The sequence below is a fragment of the Heptranchias perlo genome, chromosome 18 (assembly GCF_035084215.1).
Source record: "Heptranchias perlo isolate sHepPer1 chromosome 18, sHepPer1.hap1, whole genome shotgun sequence".
NCBI lineage: Eukaryota > Metazoa > Chordata > Chondrichthyes > Hexanchiformes > Hexanchidae > Heptranchias > Heptranchias perlo.
This window is the reverse complement of record NC_090342.1, coordinates 31,439,068-31,453,808: the sequence shown is the minus strand read 5'-3', so window position 1 is coordinate 31,453,808 and position 14,741 is coordinate 31,439,068. Positions and strand designations below refer to the sequence as shown.

Genomic DNA, 14,741 nt, shown 5'->3' with positions numbered 1-14,741 from the left:
GGGATGAGCCTTTACTTAGGAGGCTCAATGAGTGTCTCACAGGTGGCATCATTAAAAGGCATTGTGAGGCATTGAGATTCATACCTAGGTAGCAGTCCACCCACATTTTGAGCGGGAGGATGCCCTTGTTCATTACACTCCTCTGTTCCTAACTATAAATGCATTAACCCACATTGATTTCTGTGGACAGTTATTAGTTACATTTTTCATTTGCACCAAACATGAGCCAAAATACATATTTTTGGAATGTCAATAGGCATGTCAGAAACTAAAAGCCAACACCCAAAAACATGACCAAATATTATCCACATATACCTTCAGCTCTGGGATGAGAAAGTGAGGTTTGATTGAGAACGTTCTTTTAGTTTCAATTCCTGGCACTTTTTGCTTCTGGTTATGCCTCTGTGACGTTTTTCTACATTACAGGCTCTATGTAAATGTGTGTTGTTGTTCTACACCTTACCTTACAGCAAGCACACCTCCTATACTATGATCAGAGAGTAATCCTAACATCAGAGGGTAAGGGGTTCTGTTCCGTAATGACTCACTCTGTCAGCTAAACAAGTTGAGACAAAGAACAGGCTTGATAGCTGGAGGGACACAATAGAATTTTACAAATATGCATTTAGGATTTTATGACAGAGGGCACACAGATCGTAAAGATTTACCAGATTACTTGCTTTCCTTTAGGTGAGGCTCTGTACCACTAGCGGAGCTCTGCCAAGAAGCTACGGATTCTAATTAAGCTCAATTTATCTGAAGGAAATGGGTTATTGTTGTTCTGTTAACACTGAGCTCAAGGCTGTTATGTTCCTATTAGTTTGAGGGCAGAGTTGAGTGTAGAAATCCATTAGAGGAACCAATTTGGTGCATTGGCATCAGCCTGGGTCATGTGACTATGAATTACTAGAAAATCAGGAGAACCGTCTGCAGTTTAAAATGGAAATTGTTCACTTTCTTCAAATGTATTTTTCAAAATAATGAATGAACTAGTATCCAAACAACCCAAACAGAACTGTTATAAACATGGTACCAGAGGGTACACATACTAGAAGCACAAAGACCGTGTGCATTGTATGATTTGGAGAAACTGGATAAATTATATTACACTGTAGGGGCTCGTTAATAGCTCTTATATTGAGTAATGTTCTAAAAGTGAACATTCCCCTCTGAACATGCTAATGCTATATTTTACGATGCTTAAATTTGGGGTTAGTTCATCTTCCAGTTCACTCAAAATACATTCTAATAATCAGCACACCCTTCATTTATAACAGACATTACAAATTCATTGGATATAATTCAAATGTGCTTCCATCATATTACATATAATATATGTCCACTTGAACCATAATCTGTAATCTGGCACGTTGAACATATTATTTACATACATTTATATTTATACATTATGAAAATCACCATCATCAATATGTATAAAGTGTTCATACAGTTGTGCTTGTAGCTGTTTTTATCTTGTTGCACCAATGTTCTTATACTGACACAAGAGAAGATGTTTGAAGGTTTTCTTGAAGGTAGTATTACACAGTGCGTAGCAGGCTGGGTTGATGGTACTGTTGATGTAACAGAGCCAGTATCCAATAGTCCAGACTGTGTTGGGGACACAGATTGAACAGAAGGTGTTAATGAGTACCATGACATTGTATGGGGTCCAGGTGATGATAAATGCCAGGAGAATAGCCAGGATGGTCCTGGTCACCTTCTTCTCTCGGGTTACAGCTGCCTTCTTCTTCTTAGCAGGGGTCTTGGTGATTTTAATGATCTTATCGGCTGCTTTGATCTCTCTGTCATTCCCATTCTTCCTGCTGTTACCTGGCACTATTTCCACTGTGGTGGCACAGTAGTCACTCTTTTGAGATTTGGTAACTATCTTTATGCAGGAAAGTTTGGAGTTGTCCATCCTGAAACGGCTTTGTGTAGTAGAGACCTTTGTGCTCTCTTGGATTGCCTCTTCCTCCTTCTGGTTTGATGGGACCACACTGAGGGAAGTTGAGTCATTGGAGAGCTCCTTCTCTTCTCCTTGGCCACAATTATTGGTGGGTATTTCACCAGCTGTTTTGCCATTTTGCACTTTGATGTGCTGTAACCCATCAGGTGCATTTGATATGTTGTTATTATTCGGTTTCACTATTTTGCCCTTCACTAGACTGGGAGAAACAGTGCCCTTGTTTGATTCAGGCTCCTTCTTATCCTTCTTTATCCGACTCTTGCTGGCACGAGATATGTTTACATACAAAATAGTCATGATAATAACAGGGAGATAGAAGGCAGCTATAGCAGTGCCAAAAGTGACAGCTGGATTTGAGAAGAACTGTACATAGCACTCACCCTCACTAACTGTCCGCCCCCCTACGATGAACTGCCAGAAGAGAATGGCAGGAGCCCACAGGACAAACGACAGCACCCAAGCAGCTGCGATCATCATCCCTGCCATCTTAGTTGTTCTCTTCACGGGGTAGCTAAGAGGCTTTGTCACGCAGAAATACCGGTCAAAGCTGATGATAAGAAGGTTCATGACCGAGGCATTACTGACAACATAATCCAGTGCAAGCCATAAATCACACACCACTGGGCCCATAGGCCAATAGCCAATTACAATGTAAATAGTGTACAGATTCATAGAGAATACACCAATAATCAAATCAGCACAGGCTAAGCTGAAAATAAAGTAATTGTTAACAGTTTGTAAATGTCTGTTTACTTTGATAGAAACCATGACCAGAATGTTTCCAATAATGGTCACCAGACTTAAAGATCCTGCCACTATCACAATGAAGACCACTTCGACCGTTTTGTAAGAACTCCCTCTTTCAGAATCAAACAAGCCTGTTACGTTGCTGAGAGATGCATTTGTCTCTGTTGAGTTGGCCATCGTTTCCCTCTGATGTGTAGTTAGCACTGATGTGGCCTAAATCTAGAAAAAATAGAAAAGAAAAATGATTAGGAAACAGCGTTCAGATGTGTTGAAATTAAAAGACAAATGATCTCTAATTGAAGTCCTACCAGCAAGAACATGCAAGCCCATCTGCTCTTACCAACTTCAAGACCTTTGCTAGGAGGGACTCGGTTTTAATTAGGAGTCATCTCACAGGTCACTTACTGTACAATTAATTATGAATTAATAGTTAATTACTTGTGTCTATCTGAATGAAGATATTGATATTTGACATTGTAAACGTGTCTCTCAGGGTTTTTGTTTCATTGATCCAATAAGCCTGGTTGAATCACCTTTGTGTGCTTCAAATAGTCAACTGATAATGATGGAATATTTTCACTCCTTTGATTCCTTTAAATTCAATTGTCAAGCCCGCAAAATCACTTAAACACTGAAAATCCTGATCACCTAGGGAAGTGATGCAAGGAGAGCAGATGAAATGTTGTCATCCCTTCAGAACAACCATTCTTTTCAATAAGCTCCCAGTCAGAGGCAGATGTGAAGCACAGGCTTGGAGCTTCGCCTCTGGGAGGGAGAGAAAAATCTGAGATTGAGTCACTTTAGGTCGACATCATACATTTCAAAACAGATGGCTATGGAACCATGTTAATGGAGGCCTAACACTAGTTCTCTCATTTTTATGATTGTGTAACTCGTATATTTTATGAGAACACTGTGCCAAATATGAATTTGAATATTCCTGAAACTGATGTTCTAAAGGAGAGGAGGGAAATGCATCACCAGATTTAAAATTACAGCAGTCTTCACCAAGGCTGGTGCCGTAAAAAGCATATGTTCCATGTCCTGGATCACTGAATATTTAAAGAGCTACTTTTATGCCTCCTGAATGTCTCAGAGAGAATAAACAATATTGATTGAACCTGCCCATACTAACTGATGGTCTGCCTAATTCAAGGAGTTGGAGACGAAAGACGCAGGAAGAAGTGGTGGAGAAAGAAATGATAGATAATAGGGAGAGGCACATTAAAAGAGGAATACTAAATGAGAGAAAAAACAAGGAGAGACGTACAGTGAAAGAATAGGGGACAAAGAGAGAGGAGACAGTGACATGGAGAAGGAGATGAAGACTGAGAAAGAGGAGAAATTAGAGGGTAAAAGACTAGTCAGAAAAACATTAAATAATATAAATAATGTAGTATAACGTTGAACCAGTATTTTCAATAAATACACTAGTAAGAACTCAGCAAGAGGAAAAAATAATGTAATTATTTCTATACTTTTCTATGTGTATTTGGAGTTACGTGCACACAAGAAAAAAAATTGTAAAATAAAAACGAGCAAAAATGTTCAGGGAAAATCTGGGTTCTGTTTTGTGGCACGGGTGCATCAAAAAGAGAAGAAAATATCAACAATACATTCATGTTGTACTGGTCTTCATAGGAACAGGAGTCGGCCATTTAGCCCCTCGAGCCTGTTCCGTCATTCAATGTGATCATGGCTGATCTGTGATCTAACTCCATATACCTGCCTTAACCCCATATCCCTTAATACCTTTGGTTAACAAAAATCTATCAATCTCAGATTTAAAATTAACAACTGAATTAGCATCAACTGCCGGTTGCGGAAGAGAGTTCCAAACTTCTACCACCCTCTGCGTGTAGAGGTTTTTCCTAACTTCGTTCCTGAAAGTCCTGGCTCTAATTTTTAGGTTATGTGCCCTAGTCCTAGACTCCCCAACCAACGGAAATAGTTTCTCTCTATCTACCCTATCAGTTGCCCTTAATATCTTAAAAACTTCGATCAAATCACCCCTTAATCTTCTAAATTCCAGGGAATACAACCCTAGTTTGTCTAATCTCTCCTCATAATTTAACCCTTGGAGTCCAGGTATCATTCCAGTAAATCTACACTGCACGCCTTCTAAGGTCAATATATCCTTCCTAAGCTGCAGTGCGCAGAATTGAACACAGTATTCCAGGTATGGCCTAACCAGGGCTTTGTATAGCTATAGCATAACTTGTACCTCCTTTTTATTCTAGTCCACTAGATATAAAGGCCAGCATTCCATTAGCCTTTTTGATTATTTTCTGTACCTGTCCACGATATTTTACTGATCTATATACAAGGACCCCTAAATCTCTTTGGACCTCCACTGTTTCGAGCTCTTCACCATTTAGAAAGTACTCTGATCTATCCGTTTTAGGTCCAAAATGGACGACCTCAAACTTGCCTACATTGAAATTTTGTTTTGCCCATTCACTTAATCTATTAATATCTCTCTGTAATTTTATGCTTCCACCTACACTGCTTACAACGCTGCCTATCTTTGAGTCATCGGCAAACTTGGATATGTAGCTCTCTATCCCATCAACTAAGTTGTTAATAAATACAGTGACTAGCTGAGGCCCCAACACAGATCCCTGTGGGACACCACTAGTCACATCCTGCCAATTTGAGAACCTGCCCATTATCCCTACTCTGTCTCCTGCCACTCAGCCAATTTCCTAACCAGGTCAATAACTTGCCCTCAATTTCATGAGCTTCAACTTTAGCTAACAGTCTCTTATGAGGGACTTTATCGAATGCCTTCTGGAAGTCCATATAAACAACATCCATAGACATTCCCCTGTCCACTACTTTATTCACCTCTTCAAAAAATTCAATCAGGTTCATCAGGTCCTTCACAAATCCATGCTGGCTCTCTCTGATCAGCTGAAAATTTTCAAGGTGTTCAGTCACTCTATCCTAATTATAGACTCTAGTAATGAGGACATGGAAAGACATGATAATGTGTCACAGAATATCGCATGATATGACATGATAGAAGAGTTCTACTTGAAACATCAACATCAACCTATCTTTTCTCTCTACAATTGCTGTCTGATCTGCTCTGTATTTCCAGCGTTTTTTGCTTATTTTTGTCCGGTTGCTAACATTGCTGGGAATTATATCACAAAAATTTCAGTGAAAGCTACCATAACCTTTTACAGAACACCCTGAGGAAGTGACACCTGGTCTGGATTTAGCATTTCAAATCAGTCTTTTGACACCTTGGCAACATGGGACCACAGCTGTCATCAGTACTGAATAATGAATAACTCACTGGTACAATTAGCATGTTAATCGCTCCCACTCACCAGTAAATCTTTAATCTATCGGCACTTCTGTCCCAACTTTTCACACTCTTGCTTTTATTTTCTATTTCTTTATGCTCACTGTAACCAATACAATTGTCTTTTTTCCCATTATTTATTGCAGGTTATTTTAAAATGTTTAATAATTTGTCTCCTGCAGCTGTCAGGTTTCCTTCCTTCTCTCTGCCCCTCCCTCACTCCCTGTTATCAATGCCATTCCCTGACAGACCTGACAAACAGATCATCATAGGAACAGGAGTAGGCCATTCAACCCCTCGAGCTTATTCCGCCATTCAATTAGATCATGTACCTCAACTCCATTTACCGGCTTTTGCTCCATATCCCTTGATATCCTTACCTAACAAAAATCTATCGATCTCAGTCTTGAAAATTTCAATTGACCCAGCATCCACAGCTTTTTGAGGAGAGAGTTCCAGATTGAGGGAATGGAATGTAATAAAGGTTTATATACTTGGAAAGGGAAAATTTTCAGGGCTATGGGGAAAGACCAGGGGAGTTAGATTCATTGGAGAAAGTGCCAGCACATGCTCAATGGGCCGAATGGCTTCCCTCTGTGCTGTATGATTCCAAGATTTCCACTACCATTTGTGTAAATAAAAAATGCTTCCTGATTTCACTCCTAAACAGCTCAGCTCTAATTTTAAGATTGTTCCCCTTGTACTGGATTCCCCCACCAGAGGAAATAGTTTCTCTACTCCATTGAATCCTTTTATGATTCTAATTAAAAGTTTTAAATTGTCTTCAAACTTGTAAGAATACTCACACAAGTAGAAGACAAACATGTACCTATATGTGAAAAGCACAGTGATAAAATCCTAGTAACAGTTTCCAGTACCTATGCATTTACACACCCAAATGACTTTTATCTGAATGTTTCACCTGGAGGACATTGCAAACATAGAGATACCAAGGTGAGACTATTGGAAATGGTGGGTGTTTCTTGCTTACAAAATGAAGACCTTTTCAAATAAAGGTAAGTCCCAGAAGGCCGGGGGGTGGGGGGATGGGTGGTGTTGGAGGGTGGAGCGGCAATGTGAGCCAGCCAATCAGGAGTACTGTGGAGTCGGGGGCACACTCCTGCTCCTCCTGGGTCCACAGGAATGAATTTTGAAACTAAAAAATTCATCTTTTGTTGGCAGCCACTGCTTAGGCCTCAACAGCTGCTGAAGAATCCTGAAGGGAGCAGGCCCGACTCTTGCATTTACATGTGGAATTGGCCTGACGCCTGTTTTAGGCGGTTGCCAGTGATGCCTGAAAAATGGCCAGATGCAATATTGGGTCGGATGTCTTTAAGGTGTACCTTGGGCACGGAACATTGCTCCTTGAGATTGGCCCTCATTGCGCCTGTTTTACACCAATAAAAAGGGTGCAATGAGGTCCAATTTCTGTCCCAAAGTGTGTTTCTTTCATTGCTTTTGTATTGTGCTTTTTTGAAAGCCCCACTCCTCATGCTCTTTTCAAAGCCTCATTCTCTGTGCTCAACATAAATTCCTGTTTCCTAAGCTCTATTTAAAGTCCCGTTTCCTGGCTGGCTGAGAACTATCCCACTCCCTCACCTTCCGTATGCTGCTCCCCATGTGGCAGCTGTGATGCTGTAATAAATAGAGTGGAAATAAAACGGAGGCAAAAAAGAGAAAGAGATAAGAAATAGGAGAGCCAAAACTGAGGCGGTTCAAAGAGATGAAAATGAGGGAGGAGGGAGATGAAAATGAAGAGAAACAGAAGTGAAGTAGGAGAGTGAGAAGCAGAAATGAAGAAAGAAAGAGACAAAAGTGAACAAGGAGAGAGAGTAAATGAGCAAAGGAGAAGAGACGCTAAGATGAAGGAGCAGGGCCACGGAAACAAAAGTGAATAAGTGTGGAAAACAGAAGTAAAGGAGGAGAGCAATAAAAACTAAAAAGAGGCAATTCTTCTTTTGCAGCTTTACCAATTCAAATCTCCTTAGCTGAAGGTCACGAGAGGCTGAGAATTTTGGTGAAGATCAAATGGAAAGTTTGTGAATCAATGAATCAGATAGTTTTCAAATTTATTGTTAAAAATGTCAATAAGCTCGGGCTAACCTTGAACGAGGGTATGTGTGTGGAGAGGGCTCTGGTGTCTGTGCCATCGTTTTGTCAATAATCACGCATGTGTTACAACATCTAAGAATTAAGAAGCATCAGTACTAATTGAAAAGTGGATAGCAAAACCTTTCAGCGGTGTTTGTGTAAAAACAATGCAAATTATGTCATCCAAGTGCTGACTGGGTCTCTGCAAGGAAAAACCCAAAGTTCACACTGCAATGGATCTAACATCTGCTGCAGCACAAACATTGCCAGCAGCAAGTATAGCATAAGAAAACATGTAACAAAACAAGGACATAAGGGAATGAATAAAGCTGAAATGGGTGTTGAGAATATAGGAAAGCATGGAACAGGCATAAAAATATGAGGACATGAGAAAGCAAAGAAACAAATTGATGAGACAGCATGGAATCAGAAATAAGAGCATGAGACAACATGGGTCAAGGAGATAATGAGCTAGCATGCAATAAGTAACAAAATCATGAGAAAGCAAGCAGCAAAAACAAGATCAAAAGATACCATGGTACAAGGAATGAGATCATGAGACAGCATGGAAGAAGGAATGAGATTATGAAATGGCATTGAGTGAGGAACTAGATCCTACGACAGCAAAGGAAAAACATTGTAGACAGCATGGAAGAAGGAATGTGGTCATCGGAAACCAAAGATTAAAAAACAAGATCATGAGACAGTAAAGAACAAAGGAGAAGGTCATGAGAGGAATCTGAGGCACACCTACACCTTAAGTTGCAAAGCCTGTGTTCACATATCAATGGGGGTGAAATTCCTCAGGGATTCTCCACACATATGTAAATTTGGGTTTCTGCCAAAGTTACGGCAGTGGAGCAGGATAAGCCACGAGGAAATTCACCCCCGTAGTCTTATAATCAGGATTGTTCTTGAGGTGTAAATTTTGTTAGCTTTTTATAGCTATTGGTCAGCTTTTCGAGGTTGGTATATATGGTGCTCCTTTGTTTGTAGTTCTCCAGAACATTCTAAGAGTCAGTGTTTCAATGCATTTCTGCTTGACTTCTGTTGATCAACACTTTCTCTCTTGCCTTTGAGAATGGTCAGCCAAGTTAGAGAAGCTGCTCTCCTGAGATCTCTTTATTCTGTATGGAAAAGTGGCAAGAGATTTCTGCTGGGCACAGTATTGCTTATATAAATGGGAGCAAAAGAGGGCCTTAATCTCCCAATACTTATTTAGAAGATAAGCTTGCTGTCCTAACATTGGCGCATATATCTAATGGTACTCTGGAAACCAAGGCATTAAGTGTATTACGCATTGCAACGATACTTACGAACATACGAAAATTACGGGCAGGAATGGTCAAGCTGGTCCATCAAGCCTGCCCCACACCTCATGATGGCTGGAGCATCATGACTAAACACTTCCCACCAACCCCCCCCCCACCCCCCACTCCTGTAGCCATGTAATCTCCAGGGAGAGGCAGAAAACCTTTATAACTGTGTTATCAACATTCTATTCCTGTAGTAACTTTGGATTGTTTTATGTTTCATTAGTGTCTTTGCAATGTTTCAAAAAGTTATTAAAAAAGAAACAGTCCATCATAGGAAAAGTAGTACAAAAAAAGGTTTTGACAGAGACCTGACAACTGGGGTACAATAAAGAAAGGAAGCATCAATCAGAAGAGCTGCACAGTTAGGGTTGCAGTCGTGGAAACAGAAGTAACTGGAAGAAAAAAGCCAGGGCCTCAGGGGCAGACTGATTGAAGAAAGGAAATACACAGAAAACGATTGGATTTTAAGTGAAAGTGCTGGAGCAAGTTTCAGAAATTGTTTAAAGAAATTTGGCTTAAGGAAAGTTAACAGAGGCTGGCAAAAAAACAAAGAAACTGAGGATCGGAACAGAACTGTAATTGATTTTTATTATTCAATACCCAATTCACATAGTGTGGCCTAACTCCTGTTGTACTTCACTAAAACCTGGTGGAAAATGTTGCATGGTGTTGATGTATTGTACAACATAAAGGCTTAATCAACAGTATCTGTATGCTTGCCTTTTACACATAATGTTCACAGTATACATGGACCAGCTGCTCTTTACATTACATTTTATATTACAATAAAATGTGGACGAGGAGTTTGTTGATGCTCTGAGGGTTTCTGTTTTATTTCTTTAATAAGTGAAGCGTGAAAATTTAGGCTGCTTCAAAATTCAATTACTGATTAGAACTTGACAGTTTCACTCAAGGTGAGTCAGCTGCGGAAGAAGATGTGAAGCAAGGAATTAGCATATCATGGATTTCAACGAAGCACAGAAGACAGGAAGAAGAGAGAGGCCTAATTCATCTTTATGTGAATGTGTTTCAATGTGGGTCTATATAGAATGTAGATGCAAATGTTTCTCTATGTATTTACACATATTTGAATACATGCTTGTGTGTATGTATTTTTATAAGTGTAAAGATGGAGCTTATTTGCCCTAAAAGATATTATGAGGACCCAAAGGCCCAAAATGAGACAGACAATGAAGGGTAATGATCACACTGGGAGGCACTGAGGGATAGTGATCATGCAGTGCTCCCTAACACTACATATTTTGCTATCATCTGGGTGCAGAGACTAATTTATTTCTTATCTTCGCTATTGACTGATTATTCCTCTCCTTGGAGATATTTCCATGCCCACGTAATGAGAAGGAAAGATTATCATGTTCAAGAGTCCTTCATGGAATTAGGCTCTCACCACTCCGTTCCTTCTCTTTAATCCTTTTTCTTAATTCGTAACATAATAAACTGCCTTCCAACTCCCAGGCTGAGAAGGTAGTAATTAGTCTTTGGCTGTTCACTCATACATTTTTCAAATGAAAAGATGTTTTAACACTTTTGGGTCTCACTAACCAAATTGATATTTTGTCAAAGGTAAAAGCTAAATTAGGTTTTAAAAACTAGGCCCTTGTAATTTAAAGGTATCATTTCACACCATCAGTAACTCACTATACCTGTTCACTCTTGGCACATGGGAATCCTTCGAATAGACTAGTGATCAGAAAAAAATCAAATTCAGATGTATCACTGTAATAAATGTAACCCTAAGTGTTCCCTTTACTTCTCACTCTGAATGTACCTGAAGACAATTTAGATCAAAACCACATTAGCCCTGATTTTAACTCAGGGCGGGAACTGAGCGAGCGGCACGTCCCCCTGATGCCATCAGCCTGGAGATTATTCTCCGCATAATTCCCTCACTTCCCTCAGGATTTCACTCGAGTGGAAGATCTAAGCTTCAGAATCTTGGTGGAAATGCTCAATGGGATCTTGTCTAAATATGACATGCAAGCCTGGGTTAAACATACAATTGAATCATGGCTGTATTGGCTGCTGTTTAAACCTGTCATGGATGCTGGCACTCACTTTGCATAAAGGATTCAAGATCAGCTCTATATCCACTTTCTGCTTTTTGATTCCTCCAGTGGTGTCTGCCCGAATATTTTAATTGTATAATTAATGAATAATGCTGACTCATTAATTACTCAGAAGACTTGTTGTGAATTATAATTAATCAAATAGCCCATGAATTACATTTGACTTGTTTCACCACAGAGTCCCTGATGGCTGTCATTTTGGTCACATAATTGTGCTGTTCATGTAAACACAGTTTTAAAAGTCAATGACCTCATTGTGCAGCTTAATTGAGAAAGAGTGTGTGCTGGGATTGTGTTTTATTGAAATAATTTCATCTGTCCTGTTACAAAGGAGATTGAAAGAGCTACAAGAATTTCTCTTAACATTTTCATGCACGTTATTCCATATGCTCAGGCCAGAAAAGTTGAGGTGGACTCTGCAAACAAGCAATTGCTTATTGATCCGGTTGCAATGGTTAGACACATTCAAATCCAGTCCAGCGTGATGGGAAGAAAGCATCTTCTTTCTGCCATTTGTAAAGGTCCCATATGAAATACATTTCAGTTTGTAGAGGGTAAGAAACCATAGCTCAAAACTGGCATTAATTTGAGACGCCATAAGGGTAATGTTTGTGGGAAGTGAAACTATCACACTAGTGCAGTAGAGGGAGGTTTATTGGAAAGCGAGGAGAGGGAAGAAGGAGAGGACGGGAGTGTTGAGGAAGGGAAATTCAGATCAACAGGAGTAGGAGGATTGAGGCATGGAACACAAGCCATCGGGGAGGAGAAATACAGCTGGTGAGGTGCTGTGACCATGAGATACTGTAGGGGGAGGTTTCTTGCTTGGTCAGTTCCTGACTTCCCGGTAGCATGTTTTTTTTACCTCACAACCTAATGGTTGACAATCCTGTGTGTTCAGTTAAAGGCGTCGCTGGCAAGGCCAGCATTTATTGCCCATCCCTAACTGTCCTTGAGAAGGTAGCGGTGAGCCGCCTTCTTGAACTGCTGCAGTCCGTGTGGTGAAGGTTCTCCCACAGTGCTGTTAGGTAGGGAGTTCCAGGATTTTGACCCAACGACAATGAAGGAACGGCGATATATTTCCAAGTCAGGATAGTGTGTGACTTAGAGGGGAACGTGCAGGTGGTGTTGTTCCCATCCGCCTGCTGCCCTTGTCCTTCTAGATGGTAGAAGTCACGGGTTTGGGAGGTGCTGTCGAAGAAGTCTTGGCGAGTTGCTGCAGTGCATCTTGTAGATGGTACACACTGCAGCCACGGTGCACTATTGGTGGAGGGAGTGAATGTTTAAGGTGGTGGATGGGGTGCCAATCAAGCAGGGCTGCATTGTCCTGGATGGTGTCGAGCTTTTTGAGTGTTGTTGGAGCTGCACTCATCCAGGCAAGTGGAGAGTATTCCATCACACTCCTGACTTGTGCCTTGTAGATGGTAGAAAGGCTTTGGGGAATCAGGAGGTGAGTCACTTGCCACAGAATACCCAGCCTCTGACCTGCTCTTGTAGCCACAGTATTTACGTGGTTGGTCCAGTTAAGTTTCTGGTCAATGGTGACCCCCAAGATGTTGATGGTGGGGGAATTTGGCGATGGTAATGCCGTTGAATGTCATGGGGAGCTGGTGAGACTCTCTCTTGCTGGCGATGGTCATTGCCTGGCACTTGTGTGGCACGAATGTTCTGGCCATTTATCAGCCCAAGCCTGGGTGTTGTCCAGGTCTTGCTGCACGCGGGCAAGAACTGCTTCATTATCTGAGGGGTTGGGAATGGAACTGAACACTGTGCAATCATCAGCGAACATCCCCACTCCTGACCTTATGATGGAGGGAAGGCTTATATCTCCAGCAGCATCTCAAAAGAAGCCAGAGCCGTAAAAATTAAGCGCCACATTTACCTTGACAGCCACAGGCAATGCTGTCCTTGCCCTGCTCTGAGGCTGCAATTGTGGTTGCAGCAGTTGACAAATTTTAGTCATGACCTCTTTAGTAAACCATAACTGTCGGATGCACTCGTCATCGCTGAAGTTGAGGTAAGAGAATTTGTCCCTGAAGGCCCTCTTTAGATTTGGCCTCCTCCTCCTCCTCCTCCCCCCTCTTCTGGCATCTTGTCCTGCTCTGTGTGGCCTCTCTGCATGCTCCTAGTCATTTTCAATTCCCAGAGGAAGCCCTAGCAGGCCACCCATGTCTGGAAGCAACTTTGGTCAGCACACTATTTTAAATGCCACTAACAGTACTGCAAGACCAGCCAGACCACTCTCTATATAATACTGCATCTTTCTCCAAGTATGGGAAACTTCTACAAACACATACAATTGTACCAGCAGCCAGAATAACTAATCCAGCAACTAATCTGTAACTCCTGCATGATCCCTTTAAATAGCGCTGGTGGGGGGGTCCTTCTTGCCGTTTAAGTCCTGTTTAGCTGTGCTTTGGCTGGAGCGTGGAGTTCCAAAATGCCGCTAGCTGCTTCAAATCAGCATTGCACACTGATTTATGTCAGAATCTCCCCACTCTACATGCTGCCGGCGTTTGTTAGGTGCAGTTGTGCAAATGCCTTTATCAAGATGGCGTCCTGCAAACATCACGTCGGAAGTGTGCGTGTGCATCTTGGACGTCATTTTCAGGGCTTAAGAGTCTGCGTAGCACCTACAAAACGGGCGCTACATGGCCTAATTTTGCCCCTTTCCTATCTTGGCTCACAAATGAATAATAGCCACTTGAATGAGGAACTAGAGGTGGCCAGTGCTCACGGAACCAAGCTGTAACATGAGTCAGTACTTTCAGGAGAAGAGGATAGAAAATTGGAGGGGAGATGGGCAGAATTAAAGAACACATATGAGCTGAGCACATTGGGATTACAATGGGCTGCCTTTTATGTCAGAGGGCAAAGTTATGCATGATTGCTACAGGCAGCTTCACAAGAGCGCTGCTCTATGGGATTGCTATCTACCTCATTATATGGTCAGAGTATCGTGGGATCATTAGATGGTTAAACTACCGCAGGATTGCTGTACTTTGCATTACACAGCAGAGCTCTGTAGAATCACCTGAAGGAGGCAACATGCATTCAGTAATATGCATTATGAAAATCATTCCTGTATAAGATTCTATTAGATCAGATATCTTTGAATTGCTTTTGAGTTAGAATGTAGAGCAGAGAGGCACTTCCCTTCACACAGAGTTTCATTGTGGAAACACCGTGGAAGAGGGGTACAACCAATCCAGCAAATAGAACTG

The 14,741-nt window shown here is 41.3% G+C and overlaps 1 protein-coding gene across 2 annotated transcripts in view; it reads right to left on the bottom strand.

The window, feature by feature from the left end:
* Nucleotides 1-1,077: 1,077 nt before the first annotated feature.
* The window catches only part of chrm2a (cholinergic receptor, muscarinic 2a), a 77,021-nt gene continuing 63,357 nt past the window's right edge, over nucleotides 1,078-14,741 (bottom strand). For both annotated transcript variants that reach the window (XM_067999632.1, XM_067999631.1), the window contains exon 5: nucleotides 1,078-2,932. In XM_067999632.1, coding sequence (XP_067855733.1) covers nucleotides 1,469-2,890 — 1,422 coding nt within the window. In that variant the 5' untranslated portion in view covers nucleotides 2,891-2,932 and the 3' untranslated portion in view covers nucleotides 1,078-1,468. The remainder of the gene's footprint in view (nucleotides 2,933-14,741) is intronic.